Source organism: Periophthalmus magnuspinnatus, chromosome 16, assembly GCF_009829125.3.
Source record: "Periophthalmus magnuspinnatus isolate fPerMag1 chromosome 16, fPerMag1.2.pri, whole genome shotgun sequence".
NCBI classification, from domain to species: Eukaryota; Metazoa; Chordata; class Actinopteri; order Gobiiformes; family Gobiidae; genus Periophthalmus; species Periophthalmus magnuspinnatus.
In genome coordinates this window covers 32,057,909-32,079,208 of record NC_047141.1, presented here as the reverse complement: position 1 = coordinate 32,079,208, position 21,300 = coordinate 32,057,909, and the positions used below count along the sequence as shown (strand labels likewise).

General features: G+C 39.1%; 1 protein-coding gene across 1 annotated transcript; it reads left to right on the top strand.

Moving 5' to 3' along the window:
- Window positions 1–807: 807 nt before the first annotated feature.
- On the top strand, window positions 808–21,299 carry flot1b (flotillin 1b). Its single transcript, XM_033981214.2, has 13 exons — window positions 808–940; window positions 2,546–2,610; window positions 6,355–6,430; window positions 6,530–6,620; window positions 7,850–7,993; window positions 9,446–9,565; window positions 11,226–11,321; window positions 11,919–12,071; window positions 13,211–13,392; window positions 14,256–14,301; window positions 14,427–14,564; window positions 15,741–15,905; window positions 18,369–21,299. Exons 2-13 carry the CDS (start codon window positions 2,568–2,570, stop codon window positions 18,387–18,389), a joined length of 1,275 nt encoding a protein of 424 aa, XP_033837105.1. The 5' UTR covers window positions 808–940; window positions 2,546–2,567; the 3' UTR covers window positions 18,390–21,299.
- The last annotated feature ends 1 nt before the right edge of the window (window position 21,300 follows it).

Genomic DNA, 21,300 nt, shown 5'->3' with positions numbered 1-21,300 from the left:
AATAAAAGTGAGAGGAGTTTGTGTTTTACTCCAGGATCAGACTGTGAGGTTTTTACATTTGTGCCCCGTTTAGTCCAGATTTAGTCCAGATTTAGTCCTGGTTTAGTCCAGATTTAATCCAGATTTAGTCCTTGTTTAGTCCTGCTTCAGTCCTGGTTTAGTCCTGCTTTAGTCCTGCTTTAGTCCTGGTTTTGTCCTGGTTTAGTCCTGGTTTAGTCCTGGTTCAGTCCTGGTTTAGTCCTGCTTTAGTCCTGTTGTTCTCGTCTGAAGATCTATCCACATTATTTTTTGGAAAATAAAACACAAACATTGACCTAAATATGTTTTATATGGAGCCAGTTTAATATTATAATGTTACAGTTTCTCTTTATTGCTCAAAATGCACTTTTATTGGGATAAGGTTATAATGTTTTTGTTACAATATTTAAAATAGTTCCAGATCAATGCATACTGATATTAGGCTAGTAGTAGTAGTAGTAGTAGTAGTAGTAGTAGTAGTAGTAGTAGTAGTAGTAGTAGTAGTAGTAGTAGTAGTAGTAGTAGCTAATAATTTGATGTCTTTTTAACATTTATTTAAGCTATTGTTCAACCATGTGCACTAAACAGTATCAGATCTACCCAAAAAAAACAATATGTCTGTATTTTTATTCTAACCAAAATATTTTAAACAAATATCACAGATTAAACTGAGAAAACAAGCAAAGAAAAACCCCAAATCATAAAAAATAATCATATAATAAATATATATAAAGGCTTTTTGCATTTCATTCCCTGACCAGCAGATGGCGCCACACTGTTACATGGATCACAAGGGGCGTGGTCTTCCTGCGTTTACTAAACTGACATTTTTGCCTTTCTTCTGACGGGAAACTACTGCACTCTTTAACGACAGAAACAGCCGAGAAATCCGCACTTTGACTCTTTTATTCAATACATATCGGTGAGTTACTTTAAATCTGAAGTGAAGTGACGCTGTGTGTGAGTTTAATGCGCCAAAATCCTGCGGAAAAGGACAGATTTTTCCATGACAACCAAACGGGCGCAGGCTTTGCTAACGCCTCTCCCTCTGCTGTTAGCGTCAGTGTTAGCATCAGTGTTAGCATCAGTGTTAGCATCAGTGTTAGCATCAGTGTTAGCATCAGTGTTAGCATTCTGCACAGGTCTTTTAAAAGCTCCTGGGCGTGTTTATTGTTTTGAGAATCTAATAAAACCTCATAATAACTCACTTTTATTCACACTTTTATGTTTGGCTCCAAAGTGCAAGACAGAATTAACCTTGAAATAAACTGTCAAATTAGCTTTTTTTAGTTTAAGAGTTTAGTTTTTGGATTTTTAAGATTTGGAGTAAAAAATAGAAATAACTAAAAAATTACTGTAGTATTTCTTCTCATTGTGGGAGTCAATATCATATAATGTTATAGTTTAGGCAAGGCACAATTTGTACACAAAGTAATTCAAAGTGCTTTACAGAATAAGAAGGACATTAAAATCACACAAAAACATAAATAATCGCAAATAATCATCATAAAATTAACATTAAAACATAGTTTATAGCTCTTTATTGCTCAATTCCACGTTTTTATAAATAAAAACTGCACACTTTTACTGAGATAAAGTTCTATTCTTTGGTTATAATATTTAAAATAGTTCCAGAGCAATGCACACTGATATTAGGCTAGAAGTAGAGTTTTAGCTCGGACTAGAACCGCTGCTCCTCCAGGTTGAGAGGAGCAGCTGAGGCGGCTCTTGTGTCTGTTCAGGACGCCTCCTGGACACCTCCCTGAAGACATGTCCTGGGCATGTACACCAAGAACATGCCTCCTCTTTGTGGGACTTCCTTAACTTACTTTACCTCACTTGTTTATTGTCTTACACACTGGAGGGACTATGTCTCTCTGGCCTGGGAACACCTTGGGATCTCACCAGAGGAGCTGGAAGATGTGACTGGGGTGAGGGGGGTCTGGGAGTCCTTGCTTCAGACTGATGCCCTCACGACCCAACCCCGGATAAGAGGAAGAAAATAGATGGATGGACAGAGTTTTAGTTTGGTATTTTTAAGATTTGGAGTCAAAAAACAGGAGTAATATAAAATGACTGTAGTGTTTCTTCTCGTGACCTACTTCAATGTTGTGGTTTGCAGCAAAGATGATAGAAAGTGTGTGTGGAGGCTGCAGGAGGGAGGAGGAGGGAGGGAGGAGGAGGGAGGGAGGAGGAGGGAGGCTGCAGGGGGGAGGCTGCAGGAGGGAGGCTGTAGGAGGGAGGCTGCAGGAGGGAGGAGGGACGAGGAGGGAGGCTGCAGGAGGGAGGCTGCAGGAGGGAGGAGGAGGCTGCAGGAGGGAGGCTGCAGGAGGGAGGCTGCAGGAGGGACGAGGAGGGAGGAGGGACGAGGGACGAGGCACACACCCCCTCCGTTCACTGGAAGGCTTTTAAAAACCTGTGGCACTCTGTTTTCTGATTGACACGGTCATGTGTCGGCCTCTTGTACCACATTAGCTCTGCACACGGACGACTGCGCCACATTCAGCTGTTCTGTTGTTCCTCACAGGCTCGGCGCAGAAGGACCGAACATGTTTTACACTTGTGGACCGAACGAAGCCATGGTGGTGTCTGGTAAGTCACAATTTGTCATTAGCAGCTGTGTTTTTACCGTAACAGTGGGAATGTTTACGCATCAAAACGGGATCATCATAACATTTCCCAGCGTTTAAATGACACGGAAACCACATTATCTGATGCGAGTAATTGCGATAATGCGACTTATTGGTCAGTATATGAAGGAAACATGGTACAGTGTATTCTGGGGCTCAATATTAATCATATTTCTTAGTAAAAATGGGTAGATTTTGGATGTTTTTGTTGTAATATGCTGAGATTTGAGCTGTAAACGTTTGAATGAGTGACTTCTTTGGCTAATGATTGGTTTTCTGCCGTTGAATTGTTGCAGCTCAGCCCTTTAAATGATAGTGTTTTTAAAAACTGAATCACGAGGATCATCTTGTGTTATTGTTTTTGTATCGGTGGCATAAAATCTTTTCAGTATTATCATTTATTGCCGTATTTCTCTGTTCTTCAAAATGTGTTGTTGTGACAGGCCTAAGCCACAATGAGACAGAACTGAGAGGATTTTGCGGTTTGTGTTTTTTTTATAACTCCAAAAAGCTGTTTATAATGTGTAATCAAATGTCTTCTTCCTGTTCCTTTTGTTCAGTCCAATAAAATCAAATCACATGATAGTTTTATTTATGTTAACTGTCAGATTATTTAGTTTTTGACTCTTTAAATCGATGCCAACAAAGTGAAATGGCACGAGCAATACACAAATACATAAATAAATATTGTGTTAATCAGATTTGGAGCATTTGTGTAACTGCAGTCACTGGTTTAATTAATTGTAATGTTGCTCCTAATACTTAATGTGTGTGATATTTTTATTTACATGTTGAAAATGCATGTATTTGCTCCTTGTATAATTTTGATTTTGTCTTTTTGTGCTTGTTTGGACCATATTGTACTTAGATACTTACCTTACTTTTACTACGTGCTGAAAAATTGTTTAAAAAAAAAATCTCTCATTATTCTGGGATTTAACAAATAGAAATAATTCTGTTAATCCTAACGGACCTAGAACAGGAAAAGTTTGGTTTATTTCATGTCAGACAGTGAGAAAAAAAAAAAATGTGTCTTTTTATATCATGTGTGTAAACGTCTGGTTTCAGCTGTACCTTACTTTACTTTACTTACTTTTTTGATCAGTTTTAGTCGTTTTCTTTGTGGATAACTGAAGAACGTGACTTATTTATACTGTAAAACATTGACCGCACAGTATTTGGCAACACGATTATATCCATCTGTATATATCTACATATATTACAACAAACCAAATACATATTATGATTATTTATACAGGGGAACCCAATGAGAGAGAACTGTGGCTCTTTTTCATGGGCGCCCTGTTTAAAATACAAGACAAATGCAAAAGAACAAAGTAGATAAATCCATATAAAACATTAAAAACAGGTGCAGAAGTTTCTCCATTGGACAGATATTTACAAAAGAGTTTTATTAATGATTTAAGTCTGAGTTTAACCTTGTAGTTTTGTGTTTGATGGAGTTTGACTTGTAAACTAAGCCATGCACTTTTTAGTTTGAATTATAACAAATTATATAAAAATACCACAACAATATGGATATGACTGTGTTGAACAGCGATGTAGGATTTTCTTAAATGTTTTTTCCAGTATAGAGCAGATCTACTGTTAAAGTTTATCTCAGTCATGTGACAAACTTTAGAAAATAAATTGGTCAAGTTACTACTGACTTGTTGCAACATTTGGGAATTTTCCAGCTTCAAACGTGGAGCAGAAAGTCTGGGTTTACAAGTGTCATTAATGAACAGGAGCGGAAAAAGTACAGGATAAGAAAAAGTAGAGATACCGGAGCAAAAAATACTCAAATAAAAGTATCACATGACAGAATCGACTTAAGCAAAAGTATTAAAGTGTTTGAAAACTTACTTAAAGAGTAAAAAGAAAGTATTTCACACAGATGTTGACATGTTCCAGCTGTTTTTATTTGTATATTTTTGTTTTGCTCAAATTCTGAACGTGTTAAAAATAAACCCTCAGCCTTTTCAGCTGCTCTCACACAATTACAAAAAGTACTTTTACTTTTTAGACTAGTTCAAAAATGTAGTTGAGTAAACGGTACAGATACTGCTCTCAAATGTTGTAAAATGTGCTTAAGTAAAGTATAAATACCTGAAAAGTATAGTACTGTACTGCTTTTCCGTCATTACGCTCCCACAGTGTTAATGTTTGACCTTTCTCTCTGTTTTTGCTGCACACACAGTTTCACTTAAATGAGAGCTGCACGATCCGAGTGTTTTGTTTTTATTACAGAGGTCGGGGTTTGTGTCACTGAACCTCACAGCTTCATTTAAGGTTAAACCAACGGAGAATGAGCTTAATACTAAACTTGAGCTTGGACTGTGATAAGTGTTTTCACATGTAGTGACCCTAGACTGTGTAAAGAAGTGAGTCTGACGTCATCGAGGCTGGAGCAGGTGTAGCGGACGATTCGGAGCTGAATTCCATATTTGTAATTCTGACCCCGAGTATCATAGCAACGAAAGGGCCAATCCTGAGTGAGGCTGTTGACGCTAACGCTAACAGGAGCGACCTCGGGGAAAGAAGGCGCCTGATTTGTCTGTTATTAATGTTCAAATCTTGATTTACAGACACAATAGTGAAATAAAAACCCCAGGATCATGTAGAGGGTTAATACGAACATTTAAGACCAGAATGAAAAAAAACACACAAAAAAAAAACTCAAAATGACAAAAAAGGAAAGAATAAACTCAAAATAACAAAAAGTAAAAAAAAAAAAACTCAAAAGAAAAAACCCCTCAAAATAACAAAAAAAAGGAAAGAATAAACTCAAAATAACAAAAAGAAAAGACAACTACAAATAAAAACCCCAGGATCATGAGGGTTAATACGAACATTTAAGACCAAAATGAAATAAATAAATAAAAAAAAAACAACTCAAAATAACAAAAATAAGTTTAAAAAAGAACTCAAAAGAAAAAAAACTCAAAATAACAAAAAAAGGTTTAAAAAAAAAACTCAAAAGAAAAAAAACTCAAAATAACAAAAAAAGGAAAATAAACTCAAAATAACAAAAAAGAAAAAAAAGAAAAGACAACTACAAATAAAAACCCCAGGATCATGTTGAGGTTTAATCTGAACATTTAAGACCAAAATGACGCGTCTGAAGCAGCAGAGACAGAGAGAGAGACACAGTTTTCATTAGAAAGTGAATTGGAGCAGGAAGTGCGCACGTGCTCACTTCCTATTTGGAACGTAGCATCTTAGCTTAGCAGGTTAGCTACGTCCATTTTTATATACAGTTTATGGTCTTGATCCAGCAGCTTATCAGGTCGTCTCCGGCGTTGCTAAGCGTTCGCCCTTTTCCAAACCAGCGGTGCAGCCTGGAAGGGACATTACCTTTAACAGCTTCGCTCCAGATTGGTTCTTATAACTATAACTTCTAGCCTTGATGAGCTTTTTGGAGCCGAACGCTGTTGGTGATGCGACACTCACTCAGTCCACGTCTTTACACAGTCTGTGCTGGTGACCCAAGTTCAGTTGTGACTCTAGTACTTTTTTAAAAACTAAGTGTAGAACTGTGCACATGCAGATCCTTAAATAAGACTGTAATTACAATATTCTCCATAGGTATCACATAATAAAGTGTGTCTCTAATCTTTTTCTGTGCTAATGTGCCGTGTGTAATGTAAACGTGCTCATTCCCTGCAGATATTTAACTTAAACTGTCTCTTTCGTGACTCCTCAGGCTGTGGCCGGTCTCCTCCTCTGATGATCGCAGGAGGACGTGTGTTTGTTTTCCCGTGCATTCAGCAGATCCAGAGGTGACCCACTTACTGTTTTATTTTTGGACCTTCTAAATCTCAGTTTGTGTGAGGGTCGTTTGACAAATGTTATTTTAACTTACCTTCATGTTTTGACAGAATAACTTTGAACACTTTGACTCTGAACGTGAAGAGCGACAAAGTCTACACCCGTCATGGCGTCCCCATCTCTGTCACTGGAATAGCTCAGGTAAGTTTTGCGTGAAAATGATACTCCAAAAAACAAAAACATACAAAACACACCTAAATTAGTATTGGGAAATTAGTAAGTTAGTATTCGGAGTAAACTAATTCCAGTTTTTTGCATTTATTTCATTTACTCGTGCCTCTACACCACGTTTTAACCTTTTTATCTAATGCACTTGGGTTTGCTCGAGCTAGTTGCTTTATACATATACAAATGTCATATTTTTAATCTGGATGGGAGTGGCATCGAAAACAGGAAACAGCTGGACAGGTCAGTTTTCCGAAGCGTTTCAGCTCAACAGATAAACTTCCATCGCTGAAAATACGCTTTATGTCACAAGATCAAGTCAGTGTCTGGTGAGGAACTATTTTATGTTTATATCTGTTTTTTTGCGTCTTAATGATGATCGTTTATCTGAGACGTGTCCCGTGCGTCGCTGCCGGTGTCACTGCTGTGTGGAAACATGTCCGACCCCCTCGAGCTCGTCGTCGTGCTGCTGTTGGTCTGTGTTGACCGTAGCACCTGTGTTTTTAGAGCCGTCCTGCGCCTCGTGGAGATGGAGCCTTTGGGTGTGTCTTGCTAGACCTGTGTCTCGCCCAAAAGTGACACAAACTGTTCTGCACTAGGGCGCCCCCTGCTGAAGTGTGGCAGTGAAAATGAGGCTTAAGAAATCTCACATGTTTGTTTCTAAGATACTTCAAATTTTGGAGGAACAGAGATTTAGCTCAGCAAAGGCTGGTCCATGTCCTAATAGAGGACTCCACTATCTAAATCTGTTTGTCTTAATAAAGTAATGCGATTTTTCTACACAACAGTGCCTCAGATTTTTTCAGCTCCACTTCCTAAATCTCTGCTGCTCCATGAAACGTGGCTTTATCTTTCTGTCTGACTCCTCGGGGGGTTGGTTATGTGTGCATCGAGGCAGCTCAAAATAAGAAAGATGCTTTTCAAAGAACCATGAAAAACATAAATATAAGGAAGATCAGTTTAATGTTTTGATTGGCTCTTTGGTTGCTATGATACTCATGATCGCTGTAACTGCTCCAGCCTCGATGAGCTTCATTTGACTGGAGCTGAACGCCGTGGGTGACGTCACACTCACTCAGTCCACAGTTTAATGCCCTACTTTGGAACATCCCAGGCGACGATTAGCCTCCACATTTGTTTCTTACTCAAAACAACATGATATATTTCAGACGCAATGATTAAATGTTTAATTTTTTGCCCTTTAGGTGAAAATCCAGGGTCAGAACAAAGAGATGCTGGCGACGGCGTGTCAGATGTTCATGGGGAAGTCGGAGGGGGAGATCGCTCAGATCGCCTTGGAGACGCTGGAGGGTCATCAGAGAGCCATCATCGCTCATCTGACTGTGGAGGTGAGGTCATCGGGCGTCTGGTTCAGAATGACGTTAATCTGTTTAAGATGTTTCTCTCTCGTGCAGTGCGGCTGGTGCAGAGTTTCCCTCAGTATTACGATTGTGATTATATTTGTGATTTATGTTTTAGTGCAGAGATGGAGCATTTGTATTTGAGAAAAGACTGAAATATGAACTGAGAAACTAATGCAAGATCCCCATGCGTTTGAGAACATGTTAAAGTTGGAATGATATTTTTTGGGGTCAGTATTTATTGTATGGACTTTTTCTTTGCACAACTGGGAAATTTCTGATTATTTTTGTCTCTATGATCAGATTTAAGCCGTAAAAGTTTGAATGAATAACTTGACTCTGACTCATTACAGACTCAAACTAATGACTAAAGTGTTTCGTTCTGCTGTTTTCTTGCAGATCATGATTTTTAACAATGTTGTACATTTTAGTTTTTTGTGGTTTAAATCTTGGGTTTTTGTGTCATTGGCATAAATTAGTTTCACTGTTATCATTTATCGTGTGTATTTACTTCAAACGTCAGTGTGTGATTATCGTGACATTTCTGGTGCACAGCTCTAAACATGTTCTGTTTATAAAAGATTTGTCTCTTTTGTGACTGTTTGGATTTTAATACTTTGCAATAAACACGGTCTTTATTTTTTCCTTTCAAACTTTCTATCTTCTTTTTTTTCCTGTCCTCTCCCTGTATCTTTCTCCCTTTCTTTCTCTCCTCTCTCTTTCCCTCTCTGTCTTATATCTTTCTCTTCCTTTCGCTCTTTCTTCTCTCCCTCCTATCCTCTTTTTCTCCCTTTCTTTCTCTCCCTTTTCTCTTTCTCTATCTTTCCCTTTCTCTCTCTCTTTCTCCCTGCTGTACTCTTTCTCTCCCTTTCGCACTCTTTTTTTCTCTTTCTCTTTCCCTTTCTCTCTTTCTCCCTCCTGTACTCTTTCTCTCCCTTTCGCACTCTTGTGTTCTCTCCTTTCATTCTTTCTTTCTCTCCCTCCTGTCCTCTCTCTTTCTGTCTTTCTCTCATGTTTGCTCTCTTTCTCTTTCATTCTCTTTTTCTCTTTCTTCTTCTCATTCTCTCTCCTCTTTCTATATTGTGTACTATTTAAAGCCACAGTACGTAACTTTCTTTTATTATTTTTGCGTCCTTACCACGAGCTTCCATCTCGTTTGTCTTTAATATTCCACAGTACAACATGAAGCTCGTCTGTTTCCACGGAGACGGTTCTGTATGTAGTATGGCTTTAACTTTCTATTTCCATGGCAACTTTCAGGAGTCATGCCCCCTCCAGAAAGTTCCATACTGTAGCTTTAAGTAGTATTTTATGGCTCATGTCTTTCTATAATCCATATTGTTCTTTTTCCTTTAATAAAAAGCTCCTGCCCCCAAGAGGAAATGAACAGAATTAGATGTTTATGTATTTATTTATTTATTTATTTATTTATTTGCACAGGAAATCTATCAGGACCGTAAGAAGTTCTCCGAGCAGGTTTTTAAGGTGGCCTCGTCTGACCTGGTGAACATGGGCATCGGTGTCGTCAGCTACACCCTGAAGGACGTCCACGATGATCAGGTAAAAGAAACTTTACATTTACAGCTGTTCATTTTAGGGGCTGTTTTTTTTAATCAGACCTTTTCTGCAAAATGGACTTTTCAGAGATTTTAAACATGTTCTGGTTGTTTCTTCTCGTTGAGCCTCTTGGAGTTGTATTTGGAGAGATTCATGTTTGAATTTAAGCTTTAATCGACTGTTTTCAAGACGCCATTTTGCCGATAAATCCCTGTTTTCACCTCCACCTGTACACGCCCACTGTGACACGCCCACTGTGACACGCCCACTGTGACGTACACACTTTGATCTCCAGTTTTATTTTTCTGTTGCTCCTAGTCCAAAATTTACGGTAAATAACTGCTCGTACCAAGTTAAATATTCTCCATTTCCATATTTCCGATAATGTGGATCATGTTTTTTGCCGTGTGTCAAATAAACAACAGATAGATATATAAATATGTTTGAAACTAAAGCGCTAACACGTCGCTAACATGAGCTCTGAAATAACAGGAAGCGGTTGGGCTCTGTGCGGGTCCCGGGTCTTTAATAGGAAATGCATTTAGGCGATTGATATTGATCTGGCTCCAGGGAATGACTCCATGAACAAAGTGGATGAAGCGAGAGCCGTGTCATAATGACTCACGATTCACTGTGTCAGATATCAGAGAAATGTGAAGGGAGCCACAACCGTCAGAGCATCTGTGAGCCAGAAATGTGAAGAGAGCCACAACCGTCAGAGCGTCTGTGAGCCGGAAATGTGAAAAGAGCCACAACCGTCAGAGCACAATCGTTTCTAGAGCCAAGATTACAACTTCTCTATCTGTCTCTATTTCTGTTTTTTCTGTCTCTCTCTCCATCTCTATCTCTATATATCTCTATGTAGCTCGTTATCTCTCTATCTGTCTCTGTGCATTGACCTCTATCTCCATCTATCTCTCTCTGTTTCTTTCTATCTCTCTCTATGCATTGATTTCTATCTCTCTGTCTCCTTTTTTCTGTCTATTTCTCGCTATCTCTTTCTTTCTATCTCTCATCTACCTCTCTTTATCTATATCTCTTCATATCTCTCTCTATGCACTGATCTCTATCTCTCCATCTATCTCTCTATCTCCTTTTTATCTATCTCTCAGTCTCTCTATATATATCTATCTCTCTCTCACCATCTCTCTGTATCTCCCCCTGTCTATCTCTCTATGGCTCATTCTCTCTCTATCTCTCTTTCTCTATCTCTATGGCTCTGTCTCTCTCTGTCTATCTCTTTGTATCTCTATCTCTCTCCATCTCTCGCTCTCTCCATCTGTCTCTATCTCTATGGCTCTGTCTCTCTCTTTCTGTCTCTATCTTTCTCTCTCTTAGTGCAGCCTTTAACTTTATTTCCTCTTCCTGACATGAATCCTGCTGTTTCTGAGAGTCTGTCGTGCTTCGCTGTGATTGGTTAACCTGCTCAAACATGACAGAGTGTGACCAGCAGGGGGAGCCGGAGGGAAAAGTGTCAGTTTTATTCCACAGTTAAACAGAGAGTCACCAGATAATGTGTCTAAATCAGATCAGACGTTTCCTTATTGCCCCGCCCAGTTTGAAACTCAGTTAGGTTTTATATCCCACAAATCTTGGGCGTGGTCTGATGGCGAGTGGGCGTGGTCTTATTTATTAATGTGAACCTTTCGTCTTTGCGTCTCAGGACTATCTCCACTCTCTGGGTAAAGCCCGAACTGCTCAGGTCCAGAAGGACGCCCGGATCGGAGAGGCTCAGTACAAGAGGGACGCCGTCATCAGGGTGCGTTTGTTTTCCTCCAACTAAATCAAAGTCACACTGTTATTATTATTTTTATATTATTAACAATACTTTAAGATTAATCTGACTGTGCTTCCGATCCATGGGTTTCTCAATAATGAAAAATAACGACTGTTGCCATAGTAATAACAATTAAAAAAAACCCAAAACATTAAAAGTCCTGAAAATGGCGCCTATTCATGGCTACAGTTTACGGGTGTAGGTGCCATTTTGAGGACTTTACCGCTCATGAGATGGAATGTTTTGTTTCTGAATGATGAAAAATAACGATTGTCGCCAATATTAATAACAATTATAAGCAAAACATTAAAAGTTCACAAAATGGCGTCTCTTCATGGCTACAGTTTCTGGTTGTAGGTGCCATTTTGAGGACTTTCCCATCCATAGGAGATTTGTTTTAAATTGATAATCGCTGTGGCAATGATCCTAACCTTTTATCACTCACATTTAAACTCATGGAAAAAGGAAACTGGAGGCCATGAATGACATTAATACTGTTTCAAATATCGTTATAATTATTTTAGGGTTTATTTTACCCAAACGCAGCTTCACCTTACACCTCGTTTACTCTCCAAACAGGAAGCCCACGCGATGCAGGAGAAGGTGTCTGCTCAGTACAAGAACGAGATCGAAATGGCCAAAGCTCAGAGAGATTACGAGCTGAAGAAAGCCGCCTACGACGTGGAGGTCAACACCAAGAAGGCGGAGTCTGAGATGGCGTACCAGCTCCAGGTACAAATGTCTCTGCACAAAGACAAACCACCTGGAAGAATTAAATATATCTGAGTTGTTTCTGATTAGTTTAAATATCAGATTTTTCATTTTTTGCTCATGATAAATGTATCTCACAAACTGGAAAACCATTTTAACGTGTCAAAACTAGATATTATTAATTCAAGTCTCATTTAAAGATGCCCTACGCAACTTTTCTGGTGGAGGATCTGCCACGTTCTTGTCTCCATGGCGATGTTACAGTTTGGTGATTAAACACATTCATCTTTAATTTACTCAGTTACAGGTGTTTTTTGATGACTCTAAAATACCTTGAAAAACATGGATTCTTACTGTGAGCAGGGGCGCCTCTCCACAGATCTTACATGTAACTTGACGTGGCAGCATCAACTGTTTCTCTCCATGGAGATGGGTAATGTTAATGCCATATTGCGGAATGTTCCAAGCAAAGGCAAATTTATTTCTAGAACAATTCAAAAAGTGCTTTACAATCTCAATAAACCGTAGTCTGTTTATATAAATGGACGTAGCTAACCTGCTAGCTGCATTACAAACAGGAAGTGATCATGTCGCACTTCCTGCTCCATCGACTCTGGCTCCAATTCACTTTCTATTGAAAAACTGTGTCCTCTCTCTGTCTCTGCTGCTGTCAGACTCGTCATTTTGGTCTTAAATGTTCGTATTAACCCTCTACATGATCCTGGGGTTTTTATTTCACTATTGTGTCTGTAAATCAAGATCTGAACATTAATAACAGACAAATCAGGCGCCTTCTTTCCCCGAGGTCGCTCCTGTTAGTGTTAGCAACAGGTATGATTGACAGCGTTGCTAAGCGCCTGCTCCGTGCTAAACCAGTGATGTCACACTCACTTAGTCCACACGAGCAGATCGCCCTCCACCAGTTACACTCTGCCCCTTTGACCTGTTGGTTTTATTTCACTCTGGGTTAGGGTTAGCGCTTTTTAAACAGGTTTTGTTTGTAAAATGTGGCTTGGATGAGCAGGAAACATCTTTACTCAATAAACAGATTTTAATTCTTCTTGTACTCTGGCTCATACCTGGATGACTGAGGGATTCCACAGATGCAGAAATAGAGTTTTTGATTGTAAACCTTTTGTCGTTTTTTTTTTTTTTTTCAGGTGGCAAAGACCAAGCAGCGGATCGAGGAGGAGAAGATGCAGGTGCAGGTGGTGGAGCGCTCTCAGCAGATCATGCTCCAGGAACAGGAGATCATGAGGAAGGAGATGGAGCTGGACGCCAAGATCAAGAAGCCCGCCGACGCCGAGCGATACAAGCTGGAGAAGCTGGCCGAGGCTCAGCGGTGAGAGTCTGGTTCAGTCTGATCTGTCACAACTGTCATGTCCTACAGAGCTCAGACGTCGACTTAACTTTGGGTGTTTTAAAGGTTCTGTTTTTCAGTCTTTTTGAGTCACAGCGCAGTTTTTTTTGTTGTTAATAAGCTCAGTTGCGATCATCATCCACTAGAACATTAGCAAACTACACCACTCAGAAAAAATACGTTTAGTTTTTACAGTATTGGGCTTTTTTTGGAGCGTCCCGACCAAATTTATGAGCCAGAAAAGACAGAAAAATTAACAATTATTACATGTAATTAGTGAATCCATTATCTTAAACATGACATTTTTCCAAGGCGCACCTGGTTATTCCTTAAGTGCACTAATGACTGCGGAAAACTGACTGTATTGAGTTTTTTACTGTGTATTTGTGCAATGAGAAGTCCCCAAAATGGTGTCCAGGTATCACGACAAAGTGAGCAATGGATTAAAAAAAAAGTACCAAAATGACTATGTGACGCTGCCGAATCCTACGAGTATCACCAATTAATAAAATAAAATAAAATTGGAGAACTACGTCACAGTGGGCGTGTACCGGTCGAGGTGAAAACGGGAATAAATCGGCAAAATGGCGTCTTGAAAATAAGAAAAATGACAGATTACTCAAAAAAATCACTCCGAAAACAACTTCAAGAGGGGAAACGTTTAGTGGAAACAAGTATAGCATGGTTAAAAGCTCTGAAAAGACAATTTAGGAGACTAGATTTGCTTTAAGTTTGATATTTTTGACTGTTTTTTACATTGTCCTAGTGTTGGATCTACAGTACATTATTCTAAAGTGCATTTAACCTCAGCACATAACCTCAGTCTCCCTCCTCTTCTTTTTCAGCCTGCAGCTCATCATGGAGGCTGAGGCCGAGGCCGAGTCCATCCGGGTGAGTTCTTTGGGTCATTTCCTTTCGTAAATCTGTTTTAAATATATTCCCTGACCCTGAACGCTCCGCTCGGTGTATCCGCTCTGCATTAAACTCATATTAAGTTGTGTTTTTTATGAATGCAGATGATGGGAGAGGCCGAGGCGTTCGCCCTGGAGGCTAAAGGCCGGGCCGAGGCAGAGCAGATGGCGAAGAAAGCCGACGCCTTCAAACAGTATCAGGACGGAGCCATGGTCGACCTGCTGCTCGAGAAGCTGCCTCTGGTCAGACTCATACATAATAAGTCTATAAAACTATTACAACTGTAGAGAAAATCTGTCTTTGCAAATACGAGGTCACTGCAGGGGCTGGAGCCAGAACAGTTCAAACTTTATAATAACTACACCCCTCATAGCATTAATAAAACATCAACAAAGGCTTAACTCATCATGAACAAATCATTTAAAGTGTATTTATGTCGTTAAAGTGGACGTACTGCTGTTTTCTGATGTTCTAATGTCGTTTTCTCGTCACAAACAGACCTGGCGTTGTGTTTTTTTGTTTCATTCTCACATGTTTAACACACAAACCTGCAGATTTAGCTTTAGTTCTTCTCTCAAACTGAAAACGCTCTGCTCCACCTTGTGATGTCATCATGTGGTGATACAGGAAGTGCTCCACTCTGTTTTTAAACTCCACACACCTTCATTTCTAGAATCATTTGGATCATTTCAGGCTCTGGAGTTGCCACTTATCTTGACTGAACTAAAGGTAAAAGGAGATGTTAACTTGAAAACCAGCACTTGATGACATCACAGGGTGGAACAGAGCGTTTTGAGCTTTGGAGATGTTACAGACTAATAATAAAGTGTGACTCAGACATGTGAATGAAACAAAACACAACTCCAGGTCTGTTTTTGAGGAGGAAACGTCTTTAGAACATGATTTAAAGCTCACAAGACACAGTTTTTGCGTTAAACTGAGCTGTTTCTTGTGTTCGCTCTTATACGACAACTCAGGCTCAGTTGTGATTGTAGCACTTTATGAAAACAGTAAGTTTTGTATAAGATTTCTCATTCTCAGTGCATGGACAGGCAGGTGAAAGCTCAGAAATGACTCACTGAGATGTAGAGGCTGCACTAGCGCTGAGTGAGGTCACGTTTATGACATTTAAAATCTAAATCTAACATATAGTTCTGTTAACCTCATACATGCAGCATTTAAAAACAAGAAATTTACTGAAATACTGAAAGCCGAAACCATTGTAACTTAAAAATTATGATTATTTTCCCATTAATCCAAAGGTCTACAGTCCTATCCCACCTCATATAGTTGTTGTGTCCTTTGGCAAGACACTTAACCCTCCGTATTGTGTATAAAAAACATGAGCTAATTAGATGTTTTAGCTGCTCGTCCCCAGTCTTACCCAGTAACACTAAAACACGACCTCTTCTCTGCAGATGGCCGAGGAGATCAGCAAGCCCCTGTCCTGTGCTCAGAAGGTTACCATGATTTCCAGCGGAGGGTCAGAGGTCGGCGCGGCCAAACTGGCGGGAGAGGTGCTGGAGATCATGACCAGGCTGCCCAGCGCCGTGGAGAAACTCACCGGGGTCGACATCTCTCAGGTCGGAGCACAAAATGGCTGCCGTTAGAAAATCAAAACATACTGTAGTGACCATTTGTCAACGAAAACTAAAAAACTTGGGACTAAACGTACTTCAAATAGTAAGTAAGTAAACTTTATTTATATAGCACCTTTCACAGATAAAATCACAAAGTGCAAATTAAAATAAGATAAAAAAAGAAGTAGAAAATTAGTAGTAAAGAGTAGTAAATTAACTAATAGCTTGTCTGAATAACAGTGTCTTAAGTCTTTTTAAAGGAGTCAACAGTCAGCCACACGAAGAGACAAGGACAGGGCTTTCCACAGTTTAGGCGCTTGAAAGGACAGGTCTCCTCCAGTTTTAAACCTTAAACCTTAAAGTCTTAGGGACCTTCAAAAGGACCAGAGGGAGCGGCCAGAGGTGTAAGGAACCAGCATTTCTGAGATGTATTCAGGGGCCTGTCCATTAAAAGCTCTAAAAGTCAAGACTAAAATTTTAAAATCAATTCTAAATTTGACATGTAACCAGTGTAAAGAGGATCAAACCGGAGTGACGTGTGCCCTTCTGTTGGTTCCTGTTAAAAGCCTCACTGCAGCGTTCTGGACCAACTGGAGACGAGTGACTGCAGATTTGTTAAATTAAGTAAAAAGAGAATTACAATAATCTAAGTGAGAAGAAATAAAAGCATGAGTAATCAATTCCAGATCAGATTTAGATAACATTGCCCTCAGTTTAGAGATAGATCTCAGATGGAAGAAGCAGTTTTTAACCAACTGTCTAGAATGTCTGTCCAGGGACATTGACTGGTCAAATAGAACATCGAGGTTTCTGAGGCGAGGCCTGGAAGAGGAGCCCAGAGAACACAGGTGGTGTTTGATTAAAGGAACTTTCTTTTCAGGAGCAATGATCAGAGTTTCAGTTTCAAATAATCGTTTTGGTCTTCGTGGGGATGTGGTTTACGCAGTGAAACGTAACAAAATGAATGTCCAGGTCTCAAAATTTCTCAAAATATCTGCCTTTCCTGCTCTAGTCCGAGTCCTTACACTTGTTCTAATCTGCGCTCACATGGTTTATTAGTCAGATTCTACTGTGCGCCCTCTGCTGGTGTTTATTATGTACACGTTTAATATTTTTATGAAAGCTTTTATTGGATTATTTCACAACAGTGTTAAAGCTAATGCAAACTTAAAATGTGAAAAAGTCAAGTGTAACACAGTAGGTGAAGTGAAGCAGTTAGTTTTTATTTTTTATGTAATATCTCTCTATTAATATTTGAATTTTGTGAAAAGTCCTTGTGAAAAATGAACGTGAAATTCAAACTTTGCGGCTCCATTGTTTCCAAATTTGATTTAAACAAAACGTTGCAGCTGATGTCATCCACATTCCCTAAAGGAGTGAGGCTAACTGGAGGCACTGCTCTGTTTGAACTTATGTTACTCAAGTTTTGTTCTTTATGGTCAGATTGAGCTAAAACAGAGTGGGCAATTATTTGGACGTTGCTACGACAGGTGAGCTGATTTGTGCCGTTAAACAAGTCCCTCTAAAATAACATTACAGGCACAAGCTAGCTAATGTTAGCGTTAGCCAACAGTTTTTCAGTTAGTCACTCTAATTTTTAAACAGGATGAATAGGCTCTATGCACAGCAGCACACTAGCTAGCTCACTGCGTCTCAAAGCTAACAGTAACTTTTATTAAATTCGGAAAACATAAAATAAACAACATATTAAAATTCAATTAATTAAAATAAATACTACCTAATTATTTTATATGTAGATTACTTTAGTTTGTGGTGTTGTTTGAATATTTGTCATGCCTTAAAATTAGCATTAGCGTTAGCATTGACACACAAACATGTTTCTTTGTGTCTCTGGTGAAGTTTTCATTTTATTTGTGTAGTTGTTTTTAACATGTTTGACCTGCAGCTTTTGCTCCTGGTTAATTCATATATTTTACAATGTCATAATAGTCTTGAGTAAATGTTTTGCTTCCTTTTCTCGCTGTGAGTAAATCTACAAGTGACAGAAGCTTTACGTTGACAATATGAAATGATTCAAACATTTGTGTTTCTTGCACTGCCCCTTGAGATTTTATTTAGTTTTTTCTAATTAATGTGCTCTGTAATAGACTCTGTGTCTCAAAGCTAACAGTTGCTTTTATTAAAATCAAAAAACAAAGTAAAGTAGCAGCTTAATTAGCAGCTCCCCGTCCACTGTCTGGCCCAAACTCCTTGACCTCTGACCTCTGACCCCTGACCCACCTGCAGCCCACTGTCCGCTCCGTTATGTTTAAATATTTATTCATTTTAACGTGACTTGGCTAAAACCTCAAGAGAGATACGATTAGACAGGAAGCAGTGGCGCTCACAGTGAGGCAGAGGGCGCTGTTGTGCTCAGAGCCTGTTGTGCCGCACAGTTAGTTTCATATTGGACCAAATGAACCTTTTTGTTCTAATATTTATAATGTTGTTTTTTTTTTTTTTCAGGTCACTGGAAAGACACATTAAGAAGAGGAGTCTGAAGAAGTGCATTTTCTCCATGTGCCTATAATTACAGTACTGACATCTACACTAGTCCGTCATGTGTGTTTGCATGTTTTTGCATTTATATCAGGTGCCCTGCCATAGGACCAGCACCATCAGTACTGTTAAAATGTTAAAATGTTAAAATGTTCGTTTGAAACTATAGCGTAAAAAAAATTGACAATATTGACTTTTTTAATTTGAAATCAACTTTTAAAACGTTAGAATTAGTTTTAACATTTTTTTTATACAAGTAACAATAATACAATCAACGTTTTTTACATAATTTCACCTGGTATTACCTCTTTTTCTATGTAGGTGTTTGTTAATTTGTCTGTTACCATGGCGATGTGTCTTGTAAGTGGGCAGCGTGTGATTTTAAATGTGACGCTTTTCAGACTGAAGCGAGAGGAAGTGGTTCGAGGGAGCAGGGTTTTCCTGTTTGAGTTTATGAAAGTATTTTGCGGTGGGAGGAAAAAAAAAAAGAGAAATGCTGTTAATTTTAGGCCGCGTCCCGTTTCTTGCTCGTTCCCGTCGTCGCCTCGTTCCTTAAAACTTTTCCTCAGCCGCCAATCAAGCTCAAAATAGGCTGCGGTTTTCACGTTTTTAGTGCAGTTATTGGTTTATTTTAGATTAAATTAGAACCAAAACGGACTTTACTTCTCTGCTGGGTGTTCATAACCTGCTTGTCTCCACGGAGTAATGATTGCTTTTCCTGTAATGTTCCACGGTACGGCATTAAACACTAAAACGTGCTCCTGCGGCGTCACGTTCTCGCCTCGTCGCGATGGACAATTTTAGCGCTACACTGTGAAAAATTCCAGCTAAAATGATAACATCCATTGAGACAAGCAGGTAGAAGACACGCCAATAGAAAAGTTACGTAATTTAGCTTTAATTTCATGACTACAGTGGGATTTTTTTTTTTTTGCGCGATAGTCACAAAAAGCCGTAGCAAAACTCGAGCCAAATTAGGCAAATATGGAAAAACATAGACTTCTTTTCTCCGTCTGATATTGCGGCGTCTCGTATCCTATCCACGGTTTAAGTTGCCATTTGGACCGTTGCCATAGTAATTAGCCATTCAAAAGTCTTCAAAATGGCGGCTACGAACAGGAAGTTTAAACCCGCGAATCGATACCATCATTTCGGCCAAAGCTGTGAACGTGAAACGGCTGAAGATGTGACTGACGGAACCGAGGAGACGAACGAACAGAAACGCGGCGCAGCCTTTAGTCGGACGTCGGCGCCTACTAACCTACTACTGTTTATATGCTACTAGTGAATGTGTTACCGCCGAGCGTAGACACGTCTGCGTATTGTAGAGAGATTTCCGTTTCCGTTTAAAGGACGTGTTTATTCTCCTCATGTGGACGTCCCGTGTGAGCTGCTTCTTTTTGTTACTGTTCTTATCCAAAGGTTTTTTCCGCTTCCGAGCCTTATGCACCGCTCTACCGCCAAGTGCCTGGTTTAAAACGCCTGTCCGACTCGTGTACACTGCAAAAAACGATATCTGCATGAGATAAAATGAGTTACAATCAGAATATTCGTCTTTTGTAACAGTTTGGACCAAAATAGATGACGCAGGGTAAAGGTTAAAAATGAAACTGAACTTAACCGAATGCCCTAAAATATTTAAAATAATATGATTTGACCTCATCTAAATCTGACTTTTTCTACTGTGATGTTCTGCTAGCTGCCTGTAATGTTCCGCACTACGGCATTGAAGTTATTTTTGCATTCGATCGTTTACTTGTGTTTACAAATCCTTCAAAAACCATGCATTCTGACTGTGAATGGGCTCGGCTCGCCTCTCCACCGAGCTGATCTGTAACTTGGCCCGGTGCTGTTATCTCCGGAGACGAGGAGATGAGTTTAATGTCGTACTGTGGAACATTCCAGGTAAAGTGATGACATCTCTCTGTAGACAAGGTGGCAGTGGATCGCTCAGAAAAGTTACGTATTGCAGCTTTCGTGTATTTTAACTGAGACCAATGAATTTTTTCCGTTGGTTTAAAATCAGTTTAGCCAAAAATAAATCTTTTTTTTAATTTAAATTTTTATTTTAAGTGCAATTTTCTGACCCCAGTGACGGATATTTTAGTTTAAAGACTCGATATTTTGCTATTTTTTCTGTTGTAATGTCGTTTCCTCGTCACAAACAGACCTGGAGTTGTGTTTTGTTTCTGCAGATTTTTATGCTGAGTTCTTCTCTCAAACTGAAAACACTCTGTTCCACCTTGTGATGTCATCGTGTGGCGATACAGGAAGTGCTCCGCTGTGTTTTTAAACTCCACACACCTTCATCTATAGAATCATTTGGATCATTTCAGCTTCTAGAATTGCCACTTATCTCGACTGAACTAAAGGTAAAAGGAGCTGTTAAAAACTGTTAAACTACCACTTGATGACATCACAAGGTGGAACTGAGCGTTTTGAGCTTTGGAGATGTAACAGACTAATAATAATAAAACAAAACACAACTCCAGGTCTGTTTTTGAGGCGGTAACAGCTTTAGAACATGACTTAACGCTCACAATAGTCAATTTTGTGTAATTTAGACCTTTTCAAAGCGACGTTACGTTTTAATCCAAGTCCCAGTTTGGTTTTTTTAACCTGAAGATAAGTATTTTGATTTTAAACCATTTTACCTCATGTTGATATTTAATTTTTTACATTTCTCTGGGAAGCTTTCTTCTTATCCAAATCACAAAAGCCATTGACCGCTGCTGTTCCGATCTCGAGGTTTAGAGCCACTTTTGTTAATTGCTCGTAAGTTTATCTATGAAAACTATTAGCATGTTGTAGTAAAATTGTATGACATTAGTGTTGTGTACCTGTCTATATAAAATGATTTAAAATACTGTGTAAAATAAATACTTTTCACTGACTAAAT

Coding starts and splice junctions, on each gene's coding strand:
- flot1b (XM_033981214.2), top strand. CDS start 2,568: ATGTTTTACACTTGTGGACCGAACGAAGCCATGGTGGTGTCTG. Junction 6,431..6,529: donor TGCATTCAGCAGATCCAGAG/GTGACCCACTTA, acceptor ATGTTTTGACAG/AATAACTTTGAACACTTTGA. Junction 9,566..11,225: donor AGGACGTCCACGATGATCAG/GTAAAAGAAACT, acceptor TTTGCGTCTCAG/GACTATCTCCACTCTCTGGG.